Source organism: Lepidochelys kempii, chromosome 4 (assembly GCF_965140265.1).
Source record: "Lepidochelys kempii isolate rLepKem1 chromosome 4, rLepKem1.hap2, whole genome shotgun sequence".
Lineage (NCBI taxonomy): Eukaryota > Metazoa > Chordata > Testudines > Cheloniidae > Lepidochelys > Lepidochelys kempii.
Window position 1 is genome coordinate 44,158,073 of NC_133259.1, and position 25,951 is coordinate 44,184,023.

At 40.8% G+C, this 25,951-nt stretch overlaps 1 protein-coding gene across 4 annotated transcripts in view; it reads right to left on the reverse strand.

Moving 5' to 3' along the window:
• The window catches only part of SCLT1 (sodium channel and clathrin linker 1), a 137,010-nt gene that overhangs the window by 101,324 nt on the left and 9,735 nt on the right, over nt 1-25,951 (reverse strand). For 3 of the 4 annotated variants that reach the window (XM_073341115.1, XM_073341116.1, XM_073341117.1), the window contains exons 3-10: nt 25,104-25,171; nt 24,080-24,132; nt 19,485-19,557; nt 18,456-18,511; nt 11,471-11,606; nt 10,034-10,156; nt 9,026-9,091; nt 4,107-4,177 (exon numbers count right to left, since the gene is read on the reverse strand). In XM_073341115.1, the coding sequence (XP_073197216.1) occupies nt 4,107-4,177; nt 9,026-9,091; nt 10,034-10,156; nt 11,471-11,606; nt 18,456-18,511; nt 19,485-19,557; nt 24,080-24,132; nt 25,104-25,171 (646 nt within the window). Of the gene's footprint in view, nt 1-4,106; nt 4,178-9,025; nt 9,092-10,033; nt 10,157-11,470; nt 11,607-18,455; nt 18,512-19,484; nt 19,558-24,079; nt 24,212-25,103; nt 25,172-25,951 lie in introns of all 4 variants that reach the window. The other variant, XM_073341118.1, reaches the window with a different exon arrangement.

Here is a 25,951-nt window from a genome sequence, read left to right on the forward strand (position 1 = left end):
GTCACATGCCCTTGCATGCTTCAATGACTCATAGCAGGGTCCATTACCATATTCAGGCTAGACCATCCACAGGAAAGCGCATCAGGTGGGGATAAGCTTTTTTCACGGCCCATTGTGTTCACTGATGGGCCATCAACTTGAATAGTCCATTCACAATGTGCTGGCTAGACTAGTTGTAAACTACCTTAGGAGCAAACACATAGTCAATATTCATAACTTTAGAGACAAAAATAATACATGCATACAAATAGGATAATCATTCAGCAATACATAACTTTTCCATTGACACCTTACATGACATGTTTTATACAAGATTTTTTGCAATTATATAACAGTGGTAGCAACAATGATCTACATGATCATATTTTAAATCATATAACATCACAGGCCACCACCACCAGAGACCCTGGTGAAGACCCAGAAAGCGGTGGTAAGTCCGAACTGTAGAACCCTGCATTGGAAGTGCCGACGGCCCACTATAAACCTCAGGAATTGTCTGTGGGTCAGATGAATATCTATGTGAAAGTAAGCATCTTGCATATTGAGAGCTGTAAACCACATGCCTCTTTCTAGCGAGGGTATGATGGCTGTGAGCGTGACCATACGGAACTTGGGCTTACGTATGAAGTGATTGAGACTATAGAGATCTAGGATTGGTCTTCATCCTCCCTTTTTCTTGGATACCAAGAAGTAGGCGGAGTAGACCCCTGCACCTTGAAAGGTCATGGGCACAGGCTCTATCGCCCCTCTCTGTAGAGGGGAGTCCACCTCCAGGGAGAGGACACCATCATGCAAGTCGTCCCAGAGGTGGGACAGGGGCAGGGGATGAAATAGCATTGTGAACTTGATAGTATAACCATGCTGCCTTCCTCTCAAATAGCCTGGAAACTGTCATGGTCCTACTGGGGAAGCTTGTCCGCAAATTCCACTAACTCGCCATAATTCAAAAAGTCATACTTTGCAAGTAATGCCAGATAATTAGAGATGAAAAACTGAAGGCTGGCTGATGAAAAGACCTTAGGACCCAAAAGGTCCAGCCTCTTACCTTTCTTGTCAGTTGGAGTGGAACGTGGGTGTTAATGTCTGGCCTGCTCAGTAATGGCCCAAATGATAAGGAAATTGGGTGGGGGGGTTGAGAAAATAAACTCAGACCCTTCACCAGTACATAGTACCATTTTTCTGCTCTCTTTGGAGTGGACACACAAGTTGCCAGGATATGCCAGACAGTGCAGCCCAGAGGGAGAATGGCATCATTGATTGGCTGGTACTGATGCACTAAGAATGCCCAGTGGCTGATGCTGGCTGTCCTGCACCTCCTCCAGTGGCATGTGGAGGGCCTCAACCACCCTCTTTAACAGCTCCTGGAACTGGCAGTAGTCGGGGGAGGAAAGAGAAAGGAGTCTAGGACACTGCTGCCTCTGGTGACGAGGAGGGAAACTGCTCCAGATCTGGTGGTACCGTCGGCATCGGGCTGATCGATCCATCCTCCAACCCCGGTTCCGAAGGCTGGAGTGGTGAGATGGGGGGGGGGAGGAGGAGGAGACAGACTCCTCATGGGCAGATTGGGAAGGTTCCAAAGGTGGATACTGGGGCCAAGATCCCCAGTATGGCCAACCACCCATGCAGCTGGGTACCAATGTCTCCTGTGCTGAGGGAAGGGTGATATTGCCACTGGGCTGGTGGAGCCTTCAGATACTCTTGCCATCACATCAGTGGATCATGTGCACCATCTGAATCTTCCAACGGTGAGAAGTCAGATAGTTGTTCAAATGGTGGAGCCACCGCCACTGAGAGAGTCACAGGGGACTGCTCGGGAACACGACCCGAAGGCAGCAAGTCTAAAGCAGGGGAGTGGAGTCTCTTTGGAGGCAAATGCAGCAGAGGATGCAGGGATCTCACCTTATCTAGGGCAAACAGTTAATAAGGTCCAGGAGCTGATTCGAGTCTTCCCGGTGTACATAGCACATGTTCCACAGACAGAACCAGAGCCAGAACTAGGACAGAAGCCTGTCTCAGAACAGGTGATTCCCGTGTTTTCAGCAGTACTGAGGCTCAGCGACCAGGACCGGCAGGTCCAACATTTTATGCGACTTCTTGTTGTGCTTGTAGGTCCTGGAACACGCCACATCTCTGTGGCTCAAACTCAAGGAGGATGCAGTGTCTTTCTTAGGTCTTGAGGAAGACTTACTGCCATGGTCATGCACATGCTTCTGAGCCTCACAGCTAAACCCTGGCACCGGATCCGTAGTCCTGGTACTGGAGGAACTGGACTGGAGCTCTGGGACAGGAGACACACTCCTTGATTGCTCAGGCCAATTTATGGGGGCGCTCCCTGGCATGGATCTGACTGCGGTGTCATGGGGACCTCGATGAGGCACTTCTTGAGGTGGAGAACCTGGCCTTTCCAGGTATGGGCAGGAAAGGAGAGGCAGATACTGCACCTGGATGCGACGTGAGTTTCCCCCAAGCAGCACTGGTGCTCATCGCTGATTGCAAGCGAGGGCAGGAAGCACAGATCTTGAACCTTAGTGTCTTCGGTATAATCCAGTACCGAGGTTCTGGGAGGCAAGCAGAAAACCACCAAAGAAGTGCCAGAAAGTCCTTAAATCCTAAGAAAACTACTACTAATAGTAAGAACTACTACAAAAACAATAAAATGCCAACTATAAACAAGAATAAAACAGTCTTTTTAGAGAGCCTGAAAGTGTGTCACAATGGACAGGAGAACAGCAGAAGCTCTGATTCAGACCACACAGCAGCAAGACGGAACCAAAGGTGCAGCTGGTCTAACCCACCCTTTATCCCCTCGGTTGAAGCCAGGAGGCAGACCAAAGATGCATAGGAGGACCAGCAGGCACTACTACTTCTAAAAGCTCTGACTCTGGGCATATGGCGCATAACCCTCAGTGGAATACAACAGGGACCATCACTCGAAGAAGAAAATTCTAATTTGGTAGAACAGAGGATTCCACTGAATTTAGGATAGATTCAATAAAACTTTTGTCCACCACCATCTCCAGCTCGGGGGTACAAACAGCACCTTTTTGGCTTCTGGATATGGGGGCAGGGTTGGCAGGGAGGCAGAGCAGTGGGACTGGATGGCTTGTGTCAATTTCTTGTGCCAATAACTTAAGAAAATGTTAGTACTATGACTTATCAGAAAAGACAAACTCATAAATATTTCTTCAGATGCTACCCCGAACAGGCTGTTCAGTACCACAACAGAACAAGCCTAAATAAATCTGTGGGGTGGTCCATGGAAATCCAATCATTTCCCTGAAATTCTTAAAAACACCCTTAAAAATAGGAGGAAGAGGTGGTAAGAACAAAGCACAGAGTTCATACAAACAACAGACCCTGACAGAAACTGAACAATTTAAGATTCATCCCTTTCTATATTCCATAATACCTAAGAAACATAATTCTCTTTACCTCACAATGGTATATGACATACATGAAGCAAACAAGAATTATCCTAGTCATACAATAAAACTTTAAAGTTGTTCAGAGTATTTTGAATACTCCTACTTCATGAAGCCCAGAAGTTGCAATGTGATTTACTGCCCATACAACTAGGTTTTGTGCAAATATGCTACGCTAATAAAAATATTTGGCTGGTCCTTAGGGCTCAATCCTGCTAAATGGGAGTAAAGAGTGCTCAGCACCTTAAGTGAATGGGAGCATTGAGCACCTCAGAGGATGTGACTCTAAATGTTCAAAGCTAGCCCCAAGATTATCTCTATGTTAAAGCTTAACATACACAGTATTAATGGGTGCAGTGGGTGACAACAGCAGCAATTTGCTTAACTCTAGATATAATTAATATGTAAATTATGTGAATATATGAAGTAGTATCTTCTATGTGATAAAATATTATACACACACACACTATGGTATACTGTATACACTGAGCAGGATTTAACAATCAGCAGAAAATGTGCTCTGTCAGAATCTATTCTTACCTACATTTAAAGATGAACTGTGACTACTGCTAAAGACAATTATCGGAAACAGCTTTGTAATGAAGACAAGGCCAATGATAAAGTAATGAGTCAAGAAGGAATATAAGATAGAACAGTATATTTAAAAGGGTCTCTGATTTGTACCTCAGTTGTTTGCGTAGCTGTTCTAGTTCCATATTCTGTTCTGTTACTGTTTTCAGAAATTGTTGGTTAGTCTGTAAAAGGAAGAAAGAGTTGTAACATATTCCTTGCTCTGTTGAAGGCTATTTAAATGCAAAGTCTTGTTATATGGTGTCTCCTTTATCTGACACTTAATATGCTCACTAATAAAAGCAGGCATGCAGATTTATTCATTTATTCTCTTTAATCAATTTATTGCTTATTTTATGTGGGCTTATTCATTAATGCATTTACTCTTTTATCAGGCATCCTGTTAAGGTAGAGTAACTACTGTGACTAGAGGTACAGAAAATACTATCTTTAAAGAATTTCAAACTCTCAGTTTAAGCTCTTCTCCTAAATTATGGCTTGATTAAATTAGAAAACCATCTATTTGCTACATAAATCAGAAATATTTTTCACCTGATAACTATTTGAAGTTATAGAACAATTTTTGGAGCATCACAAAACATTATATGGACATTACTTAAGCTTCAGAAAATTTCTGTTTACAGACATTTTATAATATTTAACTAGTGTAGTTTAAAAAGTATCATCAAACTTATTTTGTGGAAAAAGCCAAATCCCATTTTGAATTATGGTCTGTGGATGGAGGTAAAAAACACTAATACACCTAACACCCTCAGTCTATAATGGGACTAAGGCTGTGAGTCTGTCAAGAAGGTCACAGATTTCGTGACTTTCCGGGACCTCCATGACTTCTGCAGCAGCGAGTGTGGCTGACTCCGGGGCTGCCTGAGGAGCTTGGGCAGCCCGAGGGTCAGCCGTACCGGCCGCTGCTGAGGCAGTCTTGGACCACCGCATCCCTGCCCGCAGCAGCAATGGGGGTCCTGGGCCGTCGCACCCCCTCACCAGCAGCAGGGGTCCCGGGCCATGCATCACTGCCCACTCCAGCACTGGTGAGGGTCCCGGGCCACACACTGCTGCACGGCTCATCCAGAGCACTTGCGGCACCCCCAGGCTGTGAGCCCCCCCAGAGCACCCAGGGTGCCCCCGGGCTGCCCCCTACCCCCCCCCCCCCAGCACCCACGATTTAGTCAGTGGTATATAGTACAAGTCATGGACAGGTCACAGGCCATGAATTTTTGTTTACTGCCCATGACCTGTCCATGACTTTTACTAAAAATACCCATGACTAAAATATATGACCCATGAACCTAACTATGACCCATGAACCTCTCAGTGCCAATGGGATTATAAAAATATTCTAATCCCGATATGTATATTCTGGTTCACCGAAGATCATCATCATGTGAGGTCATAAATGAAAGCCGGGATCATACTGTTCATTAATATCATTGTGAAATGTATGTACAGATACTATGTTAGGAGTTACGCATGCATGCTGAAAATATGTTTCTAAAGTCTGTATCAGGCCAGAGTTCACAAAACAGGTTCTGTCACACAAGAGATATTTATTCACCTGTTGACATGTAAATTAGGTATTGTAAGCCAACACAATGGCGGTTCATCTACATATCAACTCAGCAGGCAATGTAAAATCAATATGGAGGCAGGAAAATAAACTACAGGGGTCATCCTGACTCTGAGGTATACGATGAACTTTGGTGAATATAAGGAGAAGGCAAGAAAAACATCTCTTTAACCTGCACCTAGGAAGCAATCGGGTAATATGATTACATTCATGAAAACAGGATCTCAACCAGGCTTAGTTGAAAGGCTGCGAAGGACATTTGAGTCAGAGAAAGTTCTTTAGACAGAAAGTTAGCCTGTTAAGTTTAGAAAAATCACATTATGATTTTGTTTTATATGTAATGCTTTTGTTTCCATTATATTTTCTCACCATCTCTTGATTCTTGAACCCTTGATAATAAAACTTTTTGTTGTTTTCACTATAACTATATCTCAGTGCTGTGGTCTTATACAAGGAGATGATCCTGAGTTGAATCATTCAAGCTAGTGTGTACACTGTTCCTTTAGGAACAGCAAACCTGGTATATCTGTCGGTGTTCAGTGGATAAGGGGCCAGACCCTTTAGGGGAATCCTTCAAAGGAACTTGTGTATACCTACTGTGAACCTGCAAGGCAAAGACAGAGCTGGCATACCCAGAGTAGATTGTATGGGTAGCTAACAGGCAGTTGGTGTCAGGGAGCTGACAAGCAATTAAGCACCAGCAAGTCTCCCTCTTACTGGAAGCAGGGGGGTAACAAGGTGACTCATAGTCCTGAATGCCCTAAGAACCATCACAGGGACTCCCACTGACATCAACAGGAGGCTTGCACAAACACCTAGGATAGAATATGGCCTTTATGTAGTAACTGAACTTTCGAGCCCTGATCCTGTAATTGTCACCAGATAAACTGACATTTTAATCCATGTGGAGCCCCAAAGAACTCAATATGGCATTACCTGGCACAGGGTCCATCTGCTGGGAGACAGTTACACATTTGGAACCCCAGACATAATCTATTATGTACCTTATTGTTGTGTTTAACATGACTCTGTAGGAACATATGCTCACCTTTACAACCACTGCTATTTCTTCCCTTTTACTTCACTTCCTTTCCCATACTCCTGTTTCTCTCTCTTCCCTGTCTGCCTCTCACCATTTTCCCTCTGCAATTCCTTCGTGGCAATTACTTCTGATTCCCAACACCTGTGTGCTTTGATCTCACCTTTTTCTTAAAGGGATGGGGGAATACAGAAAGTGAGGAAAAGAGAAAAACCCACTGATTATCATGAGGTCAAATTACAAACCAGAAAGCCAAGGCTCAACCATGCACTAAGGCAAGTTTTTCAAACTGACTAGCAGTTTGGGATGCTCAACCTGAGATACTTTGTAGAAGTCTAATTTTCAGGAAGTGTGGAACACAAATCCCTTGAAAAAAAATCAAGCCCCTTTATGGTGTCTCAAATGCGACACCCAAAATTGCTAGCCACTTTTGAAAAACATGACCTACAGCTAACTGGAGCAGAAGCCAACATGCAAGAGTGGAAAAGGTGGTTTCAAAGCCCCAGAAGCACAAGCCAAAAAAATAACCCTAAAAAGACTGACTGTAAATGGCAAGGACATCAATGTCATCTGTGACAAACCTTATAAAACACTGGTAAATGTGATGGAGAACTGGCCTATATGACCTGTAATTATGGGAGACCTAGAAATGTGCTGGACAAACTTAGTTTTCTTTTGAAACAAAATAACTTTCTTGCCTTTTCCTTGCGAAGATGTTCACATTTTCAAGACTCAAATTAAACATAATGCAAACTATACACTAGGATGAAAGCCTGTCACCAATTTCTCCTAGAGATCACAAATTATTGTTTACCCCACAGCCACCCAAGGATTGCACAAGACTACCACAAGCTTCCTACCAGCTGGCTGCCTGTGGCTGAAAAAACTCCTCTGCTGAGCAGCCAAGAGTGGTCAGCAGCACGAAAGTCAGTACAGCCGATGGGACTGCGAATAAAGGACAACTCCCAGCTCTGACAGACCCCATCTGTGGTCTTGGTCAAGTCACAAAGGCCAAAAAATGTAAAGTAATCAAACTAAAGTTTAGCTAACTCCAGAAATAAAAAAAAAAAAAGATTTATTCCTAACACTTCCATCTGTAGTAAACAAACTCTGAAGTTTAGAAAGGGAAGAATATCGATAACACAGGCTCCATATTATACAGAGGACAAATCCTATGCTCTTTTCATAAGGTAGATACAGGAAGGAAGGAAGAAGACAACTTTAAGTGTAGAGCTGTAAGGCTTTCTGGATGGGCTACTCGCTAGATTAATTACTGGGGAAGGGAGTAACACAACCTAGTTTACACAGTAAGGTATTCTTCCAGAGCAAAAAAAACACCAATTAAGACAATTTATGATAAGATCCAATTGATTGTAAATTATATGACATTATCCAAGGACAGCATGTTATGCGTCATGTTACTGGACATGTAATGTCTGGTGTCTTTATGACAGGTTTCAGAGTAGAGGCCGTGTTAGTCTGTATTTGCAAAAAGAAAAGGAGTACCTGTGGCACCTTAGAGACTAACCAATTTATCTGAGCATAAGCTTTCGTGAGCTACAGCATCCTTTGAGCTGTAGCTCATGAAAGCTTATGCTCAAATAAATTGGTTAGTCTCTAAGGTGCCACAAGTACTCTTTTTCTTTTCGTGTCTTTATGTTTTCCTTTATTGGCAATCCCCTGTGATGGGACATTCACTCCACACTAATCCTGAAAGGGTTAATGAAGGTGAGAAAGGGCCAATTAGAGTGATAGGCCGCACATGAGGGCATTAGGCTGGAGACGCAACCCCTCATTAGAAGATGAAGCTCAGGTGAGCAGGTGTGGGCTGGGCGAGCATAAAGCCAAGAAGCTGATAACAAAAATGGCTGCAGTGAAGAAGTCTATAGCCATTCTCTGTGCATTGGAGAGGAAAGGAAGGAACCAAGGGAAAGAGTAGACCCCTTATGGAGGGGCATACTCAGACGAGAGATGGGTAGGGAGCAGCCAGGTTGAAGACCGAACAGACCTTCACTGCATGTTGTAGGGTCTCTGGGCTAGAACCTGGAGAAGCGGGTGAGCCTGGATTCCCCTACCAGCCACTGATGCATTGGCATTGCCTTGACAGCAGGTCCAGTGAGCCTCTATACCCCAGAAGGGGAAACCACACAGTGACCTGGCTGGACGGCTGAGTCCTGGAGAAAACTGCAGTTCTTGGAGGGAGAGGGGGACCGCAGAGTGAGAGAAAGGACAACAGGGAGGGGGCAGACCGCAAGGGGAGACATCAGATCCAGAAGAGAGTTCATCTCCAGAACAGCCAGGAGTAGGGGCCACCTGTGGCAAGTACAGTACCCTGATACCCCCCAGAATATAAACTAACAATTTAATAGTTTGAAAATATGAATGCACTGTCCAGATGGAATCACTTACCAACTCTGTTTTCTCATTGGCTAATCGAAGTTGCTCAGTCAGTTGCTGAAAGCTAGCCAACTGATTCTAAAATAGGAAATACAGAGCTTATAATCATCATCATAAAGGGCTTGTAATTATCCTAAAGGAATTTTAAGTTCAACTAAAAAGCATTTTCAACAAATTAGATATATGTTATGTTATATGCAGTCAATGTTACTTTAATTTTTTGGATTTTAGTTTGATTATTAGTGGGATTCGACCTGGTAAATCTTTGGTCACATCACAGATTTACTACTGGGGGAAAAAAAGAGTCTAAAGCCTTATGGTCAATTTCTAAGCAGTCATATAATGCCTCCCTCCTAAATGGGTACAAACCTAGCAAGATGCAAACATGCATAAACATTTGGACCACTTCCCTGACTCCAGAACACCCTCTATGTAACTCTTGTCACAAAGGATCTGTAGAGCAGTTTTCTCACAGGTTATGTGGGAAAAAATGAACAATGCCTTCTACCCCATATTCACTTTGCGGAGTTTGGATTTCCTGACAGGTAGCTACATATAGCACCCGGCTGCAATTTAGCCCACAGACCACTAATTAAACAGTGCAGCCAGGGGTATGAACTGAACCTTTACAAAAACAAAACAAACAAACAAAAAAACACTTATTTTTGAAGGGTGCTGAAGAACCACATGACTGATTCTTGCTCTAGTTCATTGTAGTTCTTTACACACACACACACACACACACACACACCCCTACTGCAATATGCATTCCCCATCTGATTGTCAATGGACACATGAAATATAGCCTAACTGTACCATATGGATTAGAACAAAAAAGAGTGGCACCTGAAATCTACAATTGTCTCTGACCATTAAATAATATTTAGATGATTGCTATAATACATTTGGTGGCAGATAGCTAACTAGTGATATACACCATTTTAAATTTGACTTACTTACAGCCCTGAATTTCTCCAGAATACAATGACTCGACAAAAGAAACAATACAATCAAAATTACTTTTTGCTTTTGCCCTTCTACCACATGAATCTGTGCTTCAGTCATGTGCCCCTGGTATCGCTGCTGGAGTTGATCTAGTTCCTGTGATACTGTCTGCCAGAGCTCTAGTGCTTGCTCTTTTTCCTAGAAGGTTTAAAAACAAGAAAGATTATATATAAAATTCTCTTAGCAGAACATGTTTATCTTAATGTACAACACTTTAAAAACAGGGAACGTTTTCCTTTATATTAAAGAAATTTAATATAAGTACTGTAAATGTGACTTCCTGTTTCTATTCTTTCACCATCAAGATACAGTGACTACTAGATATCTTTTTTACTGAATGAATGTAGGAGACACACAGCTTTCCAAAGCATACCCACAGTCATACTACGCGCTATGGCTGGTATTGATAGGGATGTAGTTTTCATAGGGAGTCAGAATTTTATTTCTCTAGATACTTTTATGGATCTCATCCAAGATCTCCTGATGCACTTTTCTCTCTCCCTTCCCGGCCTCCAAAAAGCAGACTCAAGATGGGGTGTTTTTGTTTGTTTAAATAGATGAATTCAATGATAATTCATGGTTCTACTACTGAAACCAGAAGTCCCATTTTGTGACTATTCACAAAATACCAATTTTAGATAAATGAAAATGTTTCAAGAAAGTGTGACTTAAGATGACCGTGTCATTGTAAAGATCTGAACTGAATAGACTCTGCCTTTTTTTTTAGCATAGCTCTTTTCAAAAGTTTAAATTAGAAGCGACATGTGGCTTCTACCAAGAGTTCTGAGACTGTCTGATTCAACATATACAAAGGTTTGAAAACCAGCCAAATTTGATTCAAATAGTTAAAATAAGCTCTCAATTACGTGGATCAACACCCAGTGAAATTATAGGAGCTGCACCTGTGCAACAGCAGAATTTGGTCTTTGTATACAAAAGATAGAACATCAGCCTGTTATAGTAATGATCTTAGATTAGAGAACCTAGCCTTTTCTAGCTTTAGATTCTGATTTTCTACCTTCCAAACAATGCAAAATTTTCTCATTTCACATTTACTATCTTTTTGACCAGTGTTTGCCAAAAATGATTGAGAATACATCTTGAAATATTCACCAGTGGATGTAGAAAGGCTTTACCATCCTGCCTCATCACTATTTCCCCTCTCTAGTCGGGAATTGAAAAAAAAAAACAGTAATTAAGTATTAGTACAAAACACAAACTTTCTGGGTACAAAACTCAGAACTCTTTCAGACTGGTAATCAAAACTATCAGTTTGTAGTTTTGTACCCCCTCTCCCCCCAAAACAATCAGTAAAGAGTATTTTAATATTCCTAATCCAAAAAAGATGGTTATGAAGAAGGATTCCTTACCAACTGATGGAGACATTTTCCCCCATGTGCAAAGGAATTAGCCAAAGAAATAAAGTAGCAGCTGTGTTTTAAAATCACTCACTTGATTGGCTAGTTGTAACTGATCTTGAAGGTTTCTTACTATTTCTTCATCTGCAAACACATCACTCCCCAAGAGAATGCCAGAAGGAAGGGCCTCCAGCTGCTTCTCAACAGCCTCTTTCAATTCCTCATGCAGCCTGTGACACAAATAATGCAATAAACCATTGCTTTTTCAACAATATTTAAAAAAAAAAACATTTGGCGTAGCATAAGTACAATTAATGTAAAATTGATTACAACTAAATCTTTAAAACAAGTTATATTTTCAGTGCACCTTCTAAATGTAATTGATATTTTGAATTAATGTGTAATTATCTTTGAGTATATTATAAAAATTAAGACTAATTTAAAAAGCATGAATTTCACTATAAATTAGGTTAGAAATCGTAAAATTGTTTAATCTTCTCAAAGAGGTAACAAATTCATACAAGACCCTTGCTTTCCTCTCCAGAAGAAACTCATTAAATACTAAAGGCTTGTCTACATGGTGCATTAGTCCAAACCAGAGGGGTATACATTTTCAGTCGTGACTAACTAGCCCACGTACACGCTGACGGTGTGCACTAAAAGTTCCCTAGTACGTACTGACATAATGTGTGAAATGGGCCTACACTGATGTGCCCTAGGGAATTCTTAGTGCGCAACAGCAGGTCCATACAAGCCAGTCAATGAATGACATGCTAGTGTGCAGCATGGACTAAATCTTACACCTCTCCGGTGCAAACTAAAGACCCTTGTACAGAAGTCCTAAGGTTATTTCATCCTGAAGTTCAGCTATTAAAAATAAAGTCTATAGCTTTGCAAGCATTTTTGTTGTGCTAATACGCCAGCTTCTAAAAATAAATTTTGCCTGTCATTGAGACTAACATTGTAGAAAAACAGTGGTATTAAGGATCTAATCTGAGTCTCCATTTTAACCCCATTCCTCATGAATACTAGCACATATGTTGCTGCCTCTTATCCAACTTCTTCCTCCATGGAAGTGCATGCATGTAGAGACACTTACTTCTAAGTTAGCCAAAGACGGGGGGGACGGGGGGGACGACTAAATTAAACTCAAGGTTTCAGGTGCTTTTCTAGGACTTTTACAACTTATGTTTTGATTGTTTTTTCCTTGATGTTTTAGGCAAAAATAAAGGCCTTCATATCTTCAGTAAACATAATTTTTGCAGTAACTGTATATTTAGTCAAGAGATCAGAATTACTCTGGGTGAAAGCAAGATGGATGTGCTTTTAAATCATAGCATATGCTTAAAAAATATAAATTGTTATCCAATGAAGAAGAGTGGAGCTCTGCAAGGCTAGAGGTAGATCTTTGAGTTTGCCATTGAAATGAACATGATTTCTGCTCTCCAAAGATTACTTGAGTGACTGTGCAATGTACCAGAGGGACTGCAGTTGAGACTACTAGCAACTTTATTTTTAAACTAAAGTTTGGATCTTACAGAATGTTCAAAATCATTGATCAATTTCATATGAAATTGATCAAACTTCTAAAATTATAACATTTTGACTCTTGTTTTTTTCCAAATGCTAAGGCAGTGTTCTGGAGTATTATCTTGTGGTGGCTTTTCCTACTAGATAATCTCCTTCATGTAAATTGTCCCACTCTCTTTCAGAGTGGCAGCCCTTGTAACTGCCAAGAAGAACTGCGGTAGTAGTCCCCTCACTGCACTATCAAGCACCTCCCAAGCATTTAAAACTAAAATAAATCCTCCTTCCTTACTTGCCTGTAAGATAAATGGATTGATTAGTTTGTGTATTGGTGTAAGTGTGGGTATGTTTGAGAGAAGACCTTATTGAGGAAAAGTCAACTCTCAGAGAGACTCACTCAGAGAGTGCCTGCTTTGTGCAACTTCAGTTTCCTTCAAGGCATCCACATCCACCTGCCTTGCCTGCTGGCCTTAGTCAGCCACAAAACCCCCAAAAGTGGGCAGCATTGGCTAGGTAGAGAAGGATAGGAGAAGTACCATGGCTGGGGTGTCTGGGGATGCAGTGATTTGCTGGGCTGCTGTGAATCACTGATTGTGACATAAGGCTGTCCTCCATTGATGGAACAGTTAAAGGAGGACAATGACTGACAGTTTCTGCCACCCACGAGAAAATAAATTCCATGTAGTGTGCAGCAACTGATGCAGAAGGATACAAATGTGCACCCCCATCTGCATCTATGGAGAGGGCGAAAAATCAAGCATGCAAAAAGTAGTAATATAGCCATGGTAATATGGGCAGCAGAAACATGGGCTAGCTGCCCCATGTACATACCCACAGGGTCTGGGCAGCTAGCCCATTCTAGGCCTCCCTGTGCTACAGTACTATTTTCTACACATTGATGAAAGATATGTAAGTGCTACTTAAACTCCTGATCAACTGTGTAATAAACAGATACCACAGACCTTATTCATGTTTATTAAGATTATTGGCATTATTAAGGGCAGCAGGATTTGGCCTTAAATTTGTAATCCGCTCTTCACCCCAGAGACACTCGAATGACAGGTTTCAGAGTAGCAGCCGTGTTCGTCTGTATCCACAAAAAGAAAAGGAGTACTTGTGGCACCTTAGAGACCAACAAATTGATTTGAGTATAAGCTTTCGTGAGCTATAGCTCACTTCATCGGATATATGCAGTGGAAAATACAGTGGGGAGATTTATATACACAGAGAACATGAAACAATGGGTGTTACCATACACACTGTAACCAGAGTGATCAAGTAAGGTGAGCTATTACCAGCAGGAGAGAAAAAAAAAACTTTTTGTAGTGATAATCAAGGTGGGCCATTTCCAGCCCAAGAACATGTGAGGAACAGTAGGGGAGGAATTAAACATGGGGAAATAGTTTTACTTTGTGTAATGACACATCCATTCCCAGTCTTTATTCAAGCCTAATGTAATGGTGTCCAGTTTGCAAATTAATTCCAATTCAGCAGTCTCTCGTTGGAGTCTGTTTTTGAAGTTTTTTTGTTGAAGAATTGTCACTTTTAGGTCTGTAATCGAGTGACCAGAGAGATTGAAGGTGTTCTCCGACTGGTTTTTGAATGTTATAATTCTTGACGTCTGATTTGTGCCCATTTATTCTTTTACGTAAAGACTGTCCAGTTTGGCCAATGTACTTGGCAGAGGGGCATTGCTGGCACATGATGGCATATATCACATTGGTTGATGTGCAGGTGAACGAGCCTCTGATAGTGTGGCTGATGTGATTAGGCCCTATACTGGTGTCCCCTGAATAGATATGTGGAGACAGTAGTTGGCAACAGGCTTTGTTGCAAGGACAGGTTCCTGGGTTAGTGGTTATGTTGTGTGGTGTATGGTCGCTGGTGAGAATTTGCTTCAGGTTGGGGGGCTGTCCGTAAGCAAGAACTGGCCTGTCTCCCAAGATCTGAGAGAGTGATGGGTTGTCTTTCAGGATAGGTTGTAGATCCTTGATGATGCGTTGGAGAGGTTTTAGTTGGGGGCTGAAGGTGATGGCTAGTGGCATTCTGTTATTTTCTTTGTTGGGCTGTCCTGTAGTAGGTAACTTCTGGGTACTCTTCTGGATCTTTCAATCTGTTTCTTCAATTCAGCAGCTGGGTATTGTAGTTGTAAGAATGCATGATAGAGATCTTGTAGGTGTTTGTCTCTGTCTGAGGGGTTGGAGCAAATGCGGTTGTATCATACAGCTTGGCTGTAGATGATGGATCGTGTGGTGTGGTCTCGATGAAAGCTGGAGGTGTGTAGGTAGGCATAGCGGTCAGTAGGTTTCCGGCATAGGGTGGTTTTTATGTGATCATCACTTATTAGCACCGTAGTGTCCAGGAAGTCGATCTCTTGTGTGGACTGGTCCAGGCTGAGGTTGATGGTGGGATGGAAATTGTTGAAATCATGGTGGAATTCCTCAAGGGCTTCTTTTCCATGGGTCCAGATGATGAAGATGTCATCAATGTAGCGCAAGTAGAGTAGGGCCATTAGGGGACGAGAGCTGAGGAAGCATTGTTCTTAGTCAGCCATAAAAATGTTGGCATACTATGGGGCCATGCGGGTATCCATAGCAGTGCCGGTGATTTGAAGGTATACATTATCCCCAATGATAGACCTCCAACTGCACACATATAAAATTTATCTAAAGAGGTGTCTGTCAAATCAGTTAACAGGCCTTGAAAAGTTTATCCATATCTGTTTGCTGAAGGACTGAGCTTACCCAAATACACAGGTGCGCTGAATTGGACCCATTCAATCTCTTAGTTTGGGAATCCCATATTGTTTGAGTCTAAAGACTCCAGATTACGGCTGGTTGTACTCTGGGCCTCCAATTAATGCTGCTCCCCACCCCAAATCAATTAGGTCTAGGCCACCTCCATTGAGGCAGTTAAAGCTTCCCTCCCATGCTGCCCTCAGAGTAGAGATTAATCAAGAGTGATATGCAGATACAACCATAAGAGCCAGAAACGTTTTTTTTAAATTGAAGATTCTGCAGATGCTAATGGCACGAACACAAAAATACTTGCTCTGAATGAATAGATTTTTTTCAAGCCCTCTTAAAGAATCCTGATACCTGAATATTTCTGCAAATGCTTTAAAATTAACTGAAAGTTTTAGACTATTTTCCATTTGAACAGTATTTTGATAATAAGTGCCAAATGATTATTAATACATTAGCATAATTTCCATTGTCATTAATGGCAGTTGTCTGCCTAAACAGACAGAAAAAAACATCATGAAGTAGTAGTATAAATACTTTAAGACTAGATTTCAGTTACACAGTATCTTTATTGCACTGCTCACTTACAAAGGGTAGGTTTCCAATGTTACTCTGATAATCATAAGTAACCCTGCTCCTTTCTTTTGAAGAATTAAGACATACAGGGACAGTCAACTCAAATCCCACTTATATTTCACTTGTATTTACTGTTTTAGAAGCAATACCCAAGATTAGTATAAAAGGTTACAGAAAAAGATCTACATATGCAAAAGATTAAAAAGCCTGAAAATTTACAGTTATACTGTTTCCCCTGCATAGTTTAATCTACTCCTCTTCTATATGTTGCCCTCTCACACAGCAACAGAAGAGAGAAACATACTTCACCCCTCCCCCGTTTTTTTTTTTAAAACTACCGAAATTGGCAAGGAGTCCCAGGGCCAGTTGCAGTATTTGAAAATACTTAACTATATTACAAGTTAACTTGCCTTTTAACTTTATGTATGCATACACATTAAATATAACCACTTCTCAGCAAAACATATCGCTACTTCACATAGCAAATACAGTTTTTACACCAAAATCAGCAGAAATGTCATAGTGACTGCTACATGCTAAGTCAAGCAGAGGCTTGTGTAAATAGTTTAACTATTAATTTGTTTCAATTTGCACTAGGCCTCTCCTGCAGCCCCCCCCCCCCCCAGCTACCTCTTGGATTTCCTTGTCTCTTTGCTGTCTGATCTGTGTTCCTTCATAGCTGATAAGAATGTCACCATTTAAAGTGACAGTATATTTTGAAGGCCAGATGTGTTTTAATATCTGATAGTCAACAGAATAATTTGCATATAACATGCATACCTGGGAAAACAAATGTAAATTCTACAACTGAAGTGGAGAAAATCTGTCATGTAATAAACTACATGCTTGTTTATCTCTCACCCTGCACACCTGTCACACTGAAAATAGCTTATATTTATGCAATAAGAGATCACGTGAACTAAATTGAATTACTTTACAGCACAGCAATGGTTATTGGGAGAGCATATACCACAGTGATTTTCTTAGATCACCACAAACACTTTCTGCTGGTCTATCATCTCTGATTTTCAGTCTTATTAGTTTATTAGCAATCAACAGATATCAGAAGACACTTGCACACTAACATAAGAATGTTGAAAGTTCAATACATTGATGTATATGTCCACCAAGAGAAATGAACTGAACATGTATTTTTATGTAAAGCATATCACTCTTGAAAAGTACATTCTACATTTATTATAAATTACAAAGGTATTAATAAAGTGGACATGACAGAGGGTCCAGCCGGGATGCCAGCTAAGCATTTTTCTCAACACCAACATTTCTCTTAATATGAGCACTGAATGTATTAATTTTCTGATTTGAGCATCTTGGTTGAATATGTCGTCACCCACTCAAATTTTGTTAATGTGGCTCAGTGACTACAACTGCTAATCAAGAAAGGCTTTAATAGAGCTCTGACGTGAACTCCTATCTTTTGCTGCTGGGAGGTTGAAATAGAGTATGTTTTGTAACAGAGCTGGGAGCAGGGAAGGCACCATATAGAGTGAGACTGAAGGTTCAACCTGGAGCTGGTCATGACCCAGAATCTATGCCCATGGTAGATTTCCCCCTCATTCACCTGGTGAGACACCACAAGAATGTGCTGATGTTAGAGGTATTCGCAGATGGCAGATTTGCTGATGACATAATGCTGATCATGGCAACACTGTGTACAGTTCTTACTTTCATGAGTAGTCTCATTGACTTTAATGGATAGCGAATACTATATTGTTATATTCGCAAGACTGCATCTGTATTTCTGGGAACATTAATAGTGTAAAAATTAGTGTCAAAAGGTGTGTGGAGGAGCGAGAGGATAGGAACAAATGTAGAATCCCAGAAGCCAGGGTACATTGGAAGCAGAGATCGCGGAAGAGACAACCTGCTATAGAGAAGCAGGAAAAAGACAAGCCAGTCTGGAGTCTATTCTCAATTACGAACATCACAAATGTTTTAACATATGCATATTTTAAAAAAATGCACACTTTAAAATACACAAGAAATGTATACACTGACTTCTAAACAACCAAATGTGTTTTATTCCTCATTTATTATGTATATACATAGCCCAAATTTCCAAACCTGGGTGCCTTAACACACATTTCAACACCTAAGAGCCTAAGTTTAAACGTGCAAGTATGAAAATTTTGGCCACAGTACAAAGGTTCAGAGTTTTATCTCCAGGTCCCTAGAAATTTTTTTAGTAATATATTAATCAATTAAATTTACCTTTCATTTTCCTTGGTGACTTGTTCAAGTTTTAGTCTCATCTCGCCCATCTGTGCCTGAGAGAGTAAAATTTGACAGTGAAATTTCACATTTAAATCAAAGGGCCTTTAAGCAGTAAAGTCACACACTGAAATACCATTCCTTTAACTTTCACAAACTTAACTTTTATTTCGGACTAGCTATGTTTAAAGATGGACAATTGTGTAAAAGTGATTTTTATTTTTGCAAGAGAATTAACGGGTAGATAATATACAAGTTTTATAATACAATAAAACATCTTGCATAAATGTTACAAACATTGTATAGTGTTACAAGTGAACAGCTACACACAGCAGTAGCAAAGTCATCACTAAATTTGGTTTTCAGAGTTTAATGTGGGTGTTCCTGTGTAATGAACTCAGTTTAAGAACTCAAGCTAATATTTAATATTTCACTAAATAGGATTCTTGCCACTCCTACCTAATGTGGCAGCAGGAATACGTCAATGGGCATATTTAGTCTCTCAATGCCATTTCCAAGAGCATAGAAATATATTGGGCAGGCTGGGCATACTCAATTTCTTTTCATAAAAATCCACCTCTCCCTTCAAAAAAGGCAGTACCCTAGTAAAACTTCAAAAGGTAGTACAAAACAGTTTCCTTCCGTGGAAATTAGTGCAGTAAGCTATTAGTACTAGAGGACTGAAATATTACTACTGATGGCAGCCACTGTGCTCTAAAATTAAGGTAATTCTAGAAGGTTGTAATTTGAGCACACCATGTACAAAGCTATAAACTAGTTTCTGGTCTACTTTATCTTCAGATTATAAGAATGTTGGTGCTTAATATTGAAGCAAACACTTCATTTACAAGATTTACAGTCCTTGTATTGGATTTTACAGTCCTTGTGTTGACTTAGTTCCTCTTAATATTGGCACTTACAATTTTATTTCCTAATTTTTAAATGGAGAGAGATAAAACTTTAAATATTGAATTGCACGTTTTTTCTTAATAAATAACAAACATACATTTCTGGTGGTATGATTCATACCTGATAATACTGCAGCTGTTCACTCATTTCCTCCAGATGTTTATCATACTCAGAAATTAGAGGGAACAGTAAGCTAAAAGTGAAAGAAATGCATAAGATAATTATAGTTGCAGCAGTGTTCTGGTAATTACCTGGTTTTACAGAAATGCCCTCAACTACTATTCAACCTGAGCCAAAAAGAGTGTTTTTCTCTACTTCCTGATGGAACTATAAGATTAGTCAAATGAATAACCTTTGGTTATTATTTTTAAAGTATGCACATCAACTTAAAAATGAAAAGGAGTACTGGTGGCATCTTAGAGACTAACAAATTTATTTGCGCATAAGCTTTCGTGAGCTACAGCTCACTTCATCGGATGCATGAAAGCTTATGCTCAAATAAATTTATTAGTCTCTAAGGTGCCACAAGTACTCCTTTTCATTTTGTGAATACAGACTAACACGGCTGCTACTCTGAAACCTTAAAGAAAAATGTAATGCAAAGTTTAAGCGCATTTGCAAAACTTAGTTTTCGGCTATCAAAATTAAGCTACTTTAACTGCAAAAGTGATGTTAATGCAACATTATTGAGTGAAACACTAGAAAAGGGAAAAACTTAAGATTTAACATATAGACCATAAACTGTACTCTTGTATGTGCAAGAAACAAAGCAGGAACATCAACTATAAGGAGGGTGTAAAATAATGCACTTTCATTCACATGTTGTTTTTCTTCCTAGTAGTTTTTTCCTACTATAGTTCTTTCTTCTCCAACAGTTCAAGTTTTTCACACTTGCTTATTGACCAATTTGCAACCACAAGCAATTTGATCTACTGTTTAAAAATCACTACTCAGTTTGCCCCATTGTCTATATGAAGTCATATCTACAGAGATCCATTCTATAAATTGCCTATGGGAGGTTGTGGAATCTCTGTCATTAGAGATTTTTAAGAGCAGGTTAAACACTTGTCAGGCATGGTCTAGACCAGTGGTTCCCAAACTTATTCCGCCACTTGTGCAGGGAAAGCCCTTGGTGGGCCAGGCCAGTTTGTTTACCTGCCATGTCCGCAGGTTCGGCCGATCGCGGCTCCCAGTGACCACGGTTCACTGCTCCAGGCCAGTGGGAGCTGCTGGAAGAGGTGCGGGCCAAGGGACGTACTGGCCACTGCTTCCAGCGGCTCCCACTGGCCTGGAGCAGCGAACCACGGCCACTGGGAGCCGCGATCAGCCAAACTTGCGGACGCAGCAGGTAAACAAGCCAGCCCGGCCCGCCAGGGGCTTTCCCCGCACAAGTGGCGGAACAAGTTTGGGAACCACTGGTCTAGACAATACTTAATCCTGCCTTGAGTGCAGGGGACTGGACTAGAAGACCTCTCAAGGTCCCTTCCAGTCCTACAATTCTAATTGATACTAATTCTCCTAAATAACCTATTTTACTTTTTCTTCTATTCAGACAAAGCAGTGCTAGAGACCCCAAGGGAGACAGAAGCCCTCTGGTGCTATTCACTGTACAAATACCTGCCTCAAACTTTATAAACTGAATAGACAACCTATCCTTTCTTCTCTCCATATTACAGACAGGAACTGAGACCTGAACTATTAAGCAATTTTCCCAAAGTGACACAGGATGTCAGTGACAGAGCTAGGTAGTGAACTTGTAACTCCCAAGTTCCAGTCAACTGCCTTAAATATAAGATCACACTTTGTGAACAGGCTGGAATTTTTACACATACTTTTGTTAACCTGAAACTCAGAGTAAATAGACCAGCTACAATTCTGGTTTCAGCAGCAGGATCTTTTCACCCCTCCAGATCTATGAACTGGGGTTAGATAGAAGCTGGTGTGCCTTCCACCTCCCTTGTGTGGTATAGTGGACAAAAGAGACAGAGAGAGGATTTTTCCGAAACAGATTTATTTAAGAGCAGTAAAAATGAGAACAGGGAGCGGTGCCTGCGGGCAAGAGCTGAGCAGAGCTGCTTGTGTGCCTCGGCCTAGGAGCTGGATGTGCTGCAAGCCGCTTCCAGGGTGCAGCATGGTCAGCGGTGCCAGGACTGGCAGGAAGCCTGCCTTGGTACCCCTACTGTGCTGCTGATGAGAAGCTGTCTGAGATAAGCCCGCACCCCAATCCCGTGTCCCAGCCCTGAGCCCCCCAACCCAGAGCCCCCTCCTACACCCCAAACCCCTCATCCCCAAGCCCGCCCACTCACCCCCACATCCCAATCCTCTGCCCCAGCTCAGAGCCCCCCTCCCACACCCTGCACTCCTCATTCCTAGCCCCACCTTGCAGCCCTCACCCCTGCACCCCAACCCTCTGCCTCAGCCTTGAGCTCCCCCACCCCCCCCAAACCCCTCATCCCCAGCTCCACTGGGTCACGGGCATCAACAATTTTCTTCAACTGGGTCATCAGAAAAAACGTTTGAAAACCACTGCTTTAGGTTTTCTCAACCAGCAGGAATGAGGTTAAGATGCACTTGTCTTCACAGGTGATCGACGGGCTCCAGGGATCTGGAAGCTGAAATCGTGGGACTGAAGGTGAGAGCCCTCAGGATCCTGGCAACTGGTTCCAAAGGTAAGATGTTGGAACTCAGAAACACCACGATGTTGAAGGTAAGTGACTTGATGTTAACAGTCTTTAACTTCTTTATGGCTGCTAATAATCTTGAACCGATTGCCTGGTCCAGAGGTTTTGGTCTGACGCAGCGCAAAAAGACTGCACCTTGACTGTCTCTATAAACGGACATCCCCTGAGCAAAGGGTGCTCAGACTAATTTAATTTTAAAAGACTAACATGCCAAAATTCTGAGATAAATTGGAACTAATTCAAAATGTCTGTTGGCTTCTTTCCTGCCAAAGTTCCATAAAGAAGCTTCCCCAGTACGGAGTCTGAGTTATCCTTTGCCTGAACTCCATTTTGGAAAATGGGGTAGCCCGTCTAACATGTATTAACAGTAAATGTAACAGCAAACAGCTAGAAGTGCATAGACCATTGTGATAAACATCATAAGGACTATATTGAGCACCAAATGAACAAAAATCATGCAACACTTTTATTAGTCAAAACTGTTCAGCAAATAAGCTACATAAACCATATTTTTCCTATTGTTCAGAAACTGGTGGATATAAACATTAACTATTTGTGCCATGTGAACGATCACTTAAGTTATGCGATTTTTTGCTTCTGTTCCCTCTTTGGATGACCTAGGCTTTATAAATAGGGATCCCTCTTCTCCACTCCCATCTTCTTTGTTTACAAATTATCCAAGAAGAGTTGTATTTGTTTGATTTAGCTTAAGTAATTACCCTAGAGCTCTCCAAAATGACCAAGAAAACACTTCTGGTGTGAACATTCTTGTAAATATTTATTCTGGACATGTTAGCTTTAAGTGAACATTTTTGTATATAAAAACATGGTTGCCTGAATGTCTGCAATTAAGAAATAAGAAGTACCCATAAACACCAGTGAGGCAAGTTTTATTAACTCAATTTTGTTTGCTGTTTTCATTCAGGTGCAACCCTAACACACTCAATGTGATTTCTATTGCAATCTTGAAGTGAAGTACTAGTGATGCACCATTACACTAATGGGAAATGACTGCCTGGTAAGGAGTACTGCAGAAAAGGACCAGAGATTACAGGGGATCACAAACTCAATGAGTCAACAAGATAATACTGTTGTATAAAAAAAAAAAAAGAAGCAAACATAATTCTGGGATGTATTAGTAAGAGTGTTGTAACCAAGACAAGTAGTAATTCTTCCACTCTGCTCAGCACAGATAAGGCTTCAACTGGATTACTGAGTCCAGTTCTGGGAGCCACACTTTAGGAAAACTGTGGACAAACTGGAGAAAGTCCAAGACAGAGCAACAAAAATAAAGGTCTAGAAAACATGACCTACCAGGAAAGGCTGAAAGATGGGTTTGCTTAGTCTAAAGGAAGAGAAGACTGAGCGGGGACATAAGTCTTCAAGTATATAAAAGGTGGTTATAAAGAGAAGGGTGATAAATTGTTCTCCTTAACTACTGAGGACAGGACACAAAGTAATGGGCTTAAATTGCATCAAGGGAGACTTAGGTTAGACACTAGTAAAAACTTCCTAACTGTAACTGTAGTTAAGCACTGGAACAATGTGGGAGGTTGCGGAATCTCAATCACTGGAGATTTTTTAAAAACACATGAGAAACACCTGACAGGGATGATCTAGATAAATTAGTCCTGCCTCAGTGCAGGGGACTGTACTAGATGACCTACTGAAGTCTCTTCCAGCCCTACATTTCTATGATTCTGACACAGAGGAAATAGTCTCTCTTCCATGTACAGCTTCCAATTTCTTTCCTCCCAAGGGCTAGTTAAGTGGATTCTTTGGAGTTTGTGTGTGTCTTGTTTTGTTTTTTTATTAAAAGGAGAGGGAGATTGCTAAAGATACTTAATCCAGCATATAATCATACCTTCTAAATTCATTTTATTTACACTTTCATGATTAGAAATGTATAAAACAACTAAGTTACCTGCTGAAAATGGCCATGCCCTACTATTAGAGTACATGACAGTTTTTAAATAGTTCATTTAAAAAAATCTGAAAATATTACTCATTCTAAACTATGGAAAATAGGATTACCTTTGGTCAGTCAGCCAGGGTTTCAGAGTGTCATCACCCCTTAGGACATTTTTCTGTAACAGAGTAGTTTGCACATTAATGCACAAAACTGGAAGTTCTTAACTTGACTTCAGAGCTCAAATCTATAAAGAACTGGAGTACAAATGGAGTAGAATCAAAACTTAAATCATATCCCACATGTTCAGTTTTAGGCATGTATGCACAATAAACTAATTTTTAGAATTCCTGTGGAATCTGAAAGAAAATTGTCACTGGAATTCTAGATGTGTCTTGGGATGCATACATAGACAGACATATCACATCACAGAGCAAGGAATCCACTATGCTAGTGAGACTACATATGATTTCTATATTCACTTCTGGATAGAGGTAGGCACAACAGTCATTCACAGAAAAATGGCAAAAAAGGATAGCAGCTAATCTAACAATTTAACTCTGTATATAATGTCAGAAGTGTGCATGCCACATATACACAAATCTAAGAGTTGGGCTAATTATTCTTTCTTATAAAGGCAAGGCTTGAAAAGAACTGGGGCAACTAGGAATCTTTCCAGGGCATATACCATCAACTTCTGCAGAAATTAAGCTTTCATGAAATATAAACAAAAAACTTTTTAGCCCTTATGGTTGCAAATATACTCCTTTCACATTTGAATGGTTAAACTGATGTATTGTGATCTCCCTAAATCTGCAGACAGTTCCAATGTTTCTGCTGCTGCTCAGAGCAAAACAACCCCACCAACCAATCACTGTTTTGTGAGTTTTGCTGCCATTCAGAACCTATTGCTTAACAGTGAAACTGACAAGACAATCACATCACTTTCACTGAACTGCTGTTTGGGAAACCTACCAGCAACAGCAGAGGCCTGCAATGGACTTATTCACAGAGGTGAATGACTTACACATTTCAAACCAGCCTAACTTGTACTGGTGAAACTTATTTTTACATTTGTGCAATGCACCTATACTGAGGGCTTACACTAATGTAAATATCCTCAGTGTTGACAAGCCCTGATTAACATACTTGCACAGAGGTAGTTCTCAGAAGGTTCTCTGCTTGATGCTGTCTGAGTGCCGCATTTAGTCTCTGATCTGGAAAAAAAAAAAAAAAAGTCAGACAGATACTGTATAAATCTTTACCTAGATTATATGATTGCTTAAATGGGCAGTTAGAAGTAGTTTCATTGATGTAGTGGATTGGAGGCATATGTCACTCTACATTTTAAGGAAAGTATTCATTTTTTTTTAAATGTACAGATTTCTCATAAAAAAAGACCATCTTCATAGGCCACACAATTTTTCTTGTAACAAACAGTAAATGCAATTTCTCACATTGCCCTGGTATTTTTTATTTTTTTTTAAAATTTCTATAAAGCTGTTTGGCTCCTAAATAATGCAAATACAACATAGGTTGCAACATATATGTACGCATACTACTGAAAAAATCAAGCTACTGAGCTAGCCCGATCAGTTGGATGCCTTCACCATGCAGCTACCCTATTACACCTTAGATAATTAACCCAAGAGGGACTTGGCACGTTTTGGGGCAAAAAATCGTATGGATAAATGCATCTGGGCATGGCTGACTACCTTACAGGATGAGATGCAGGGTTGGCAGTTTCCTGGGGGGAAAACTACTTTACAAAAGAGTGCTGGTAAATACTGGCTTAAATTGGGAAAAATTGCATTGGTATCCAGCAAACAGAGAACGAATCTTTTCAAACTTTGGATATACCCATTCAAAACTGAGGAATAGCCTCAGTCTATCCACTACATCAAGGTTGGTATTCTGCTACAGAATGCTGCATGGCCAAATGGACCCAGATTGGATGTCTGGAAATCAGCATGCTCACGATTGCTTAATGCTTCAAG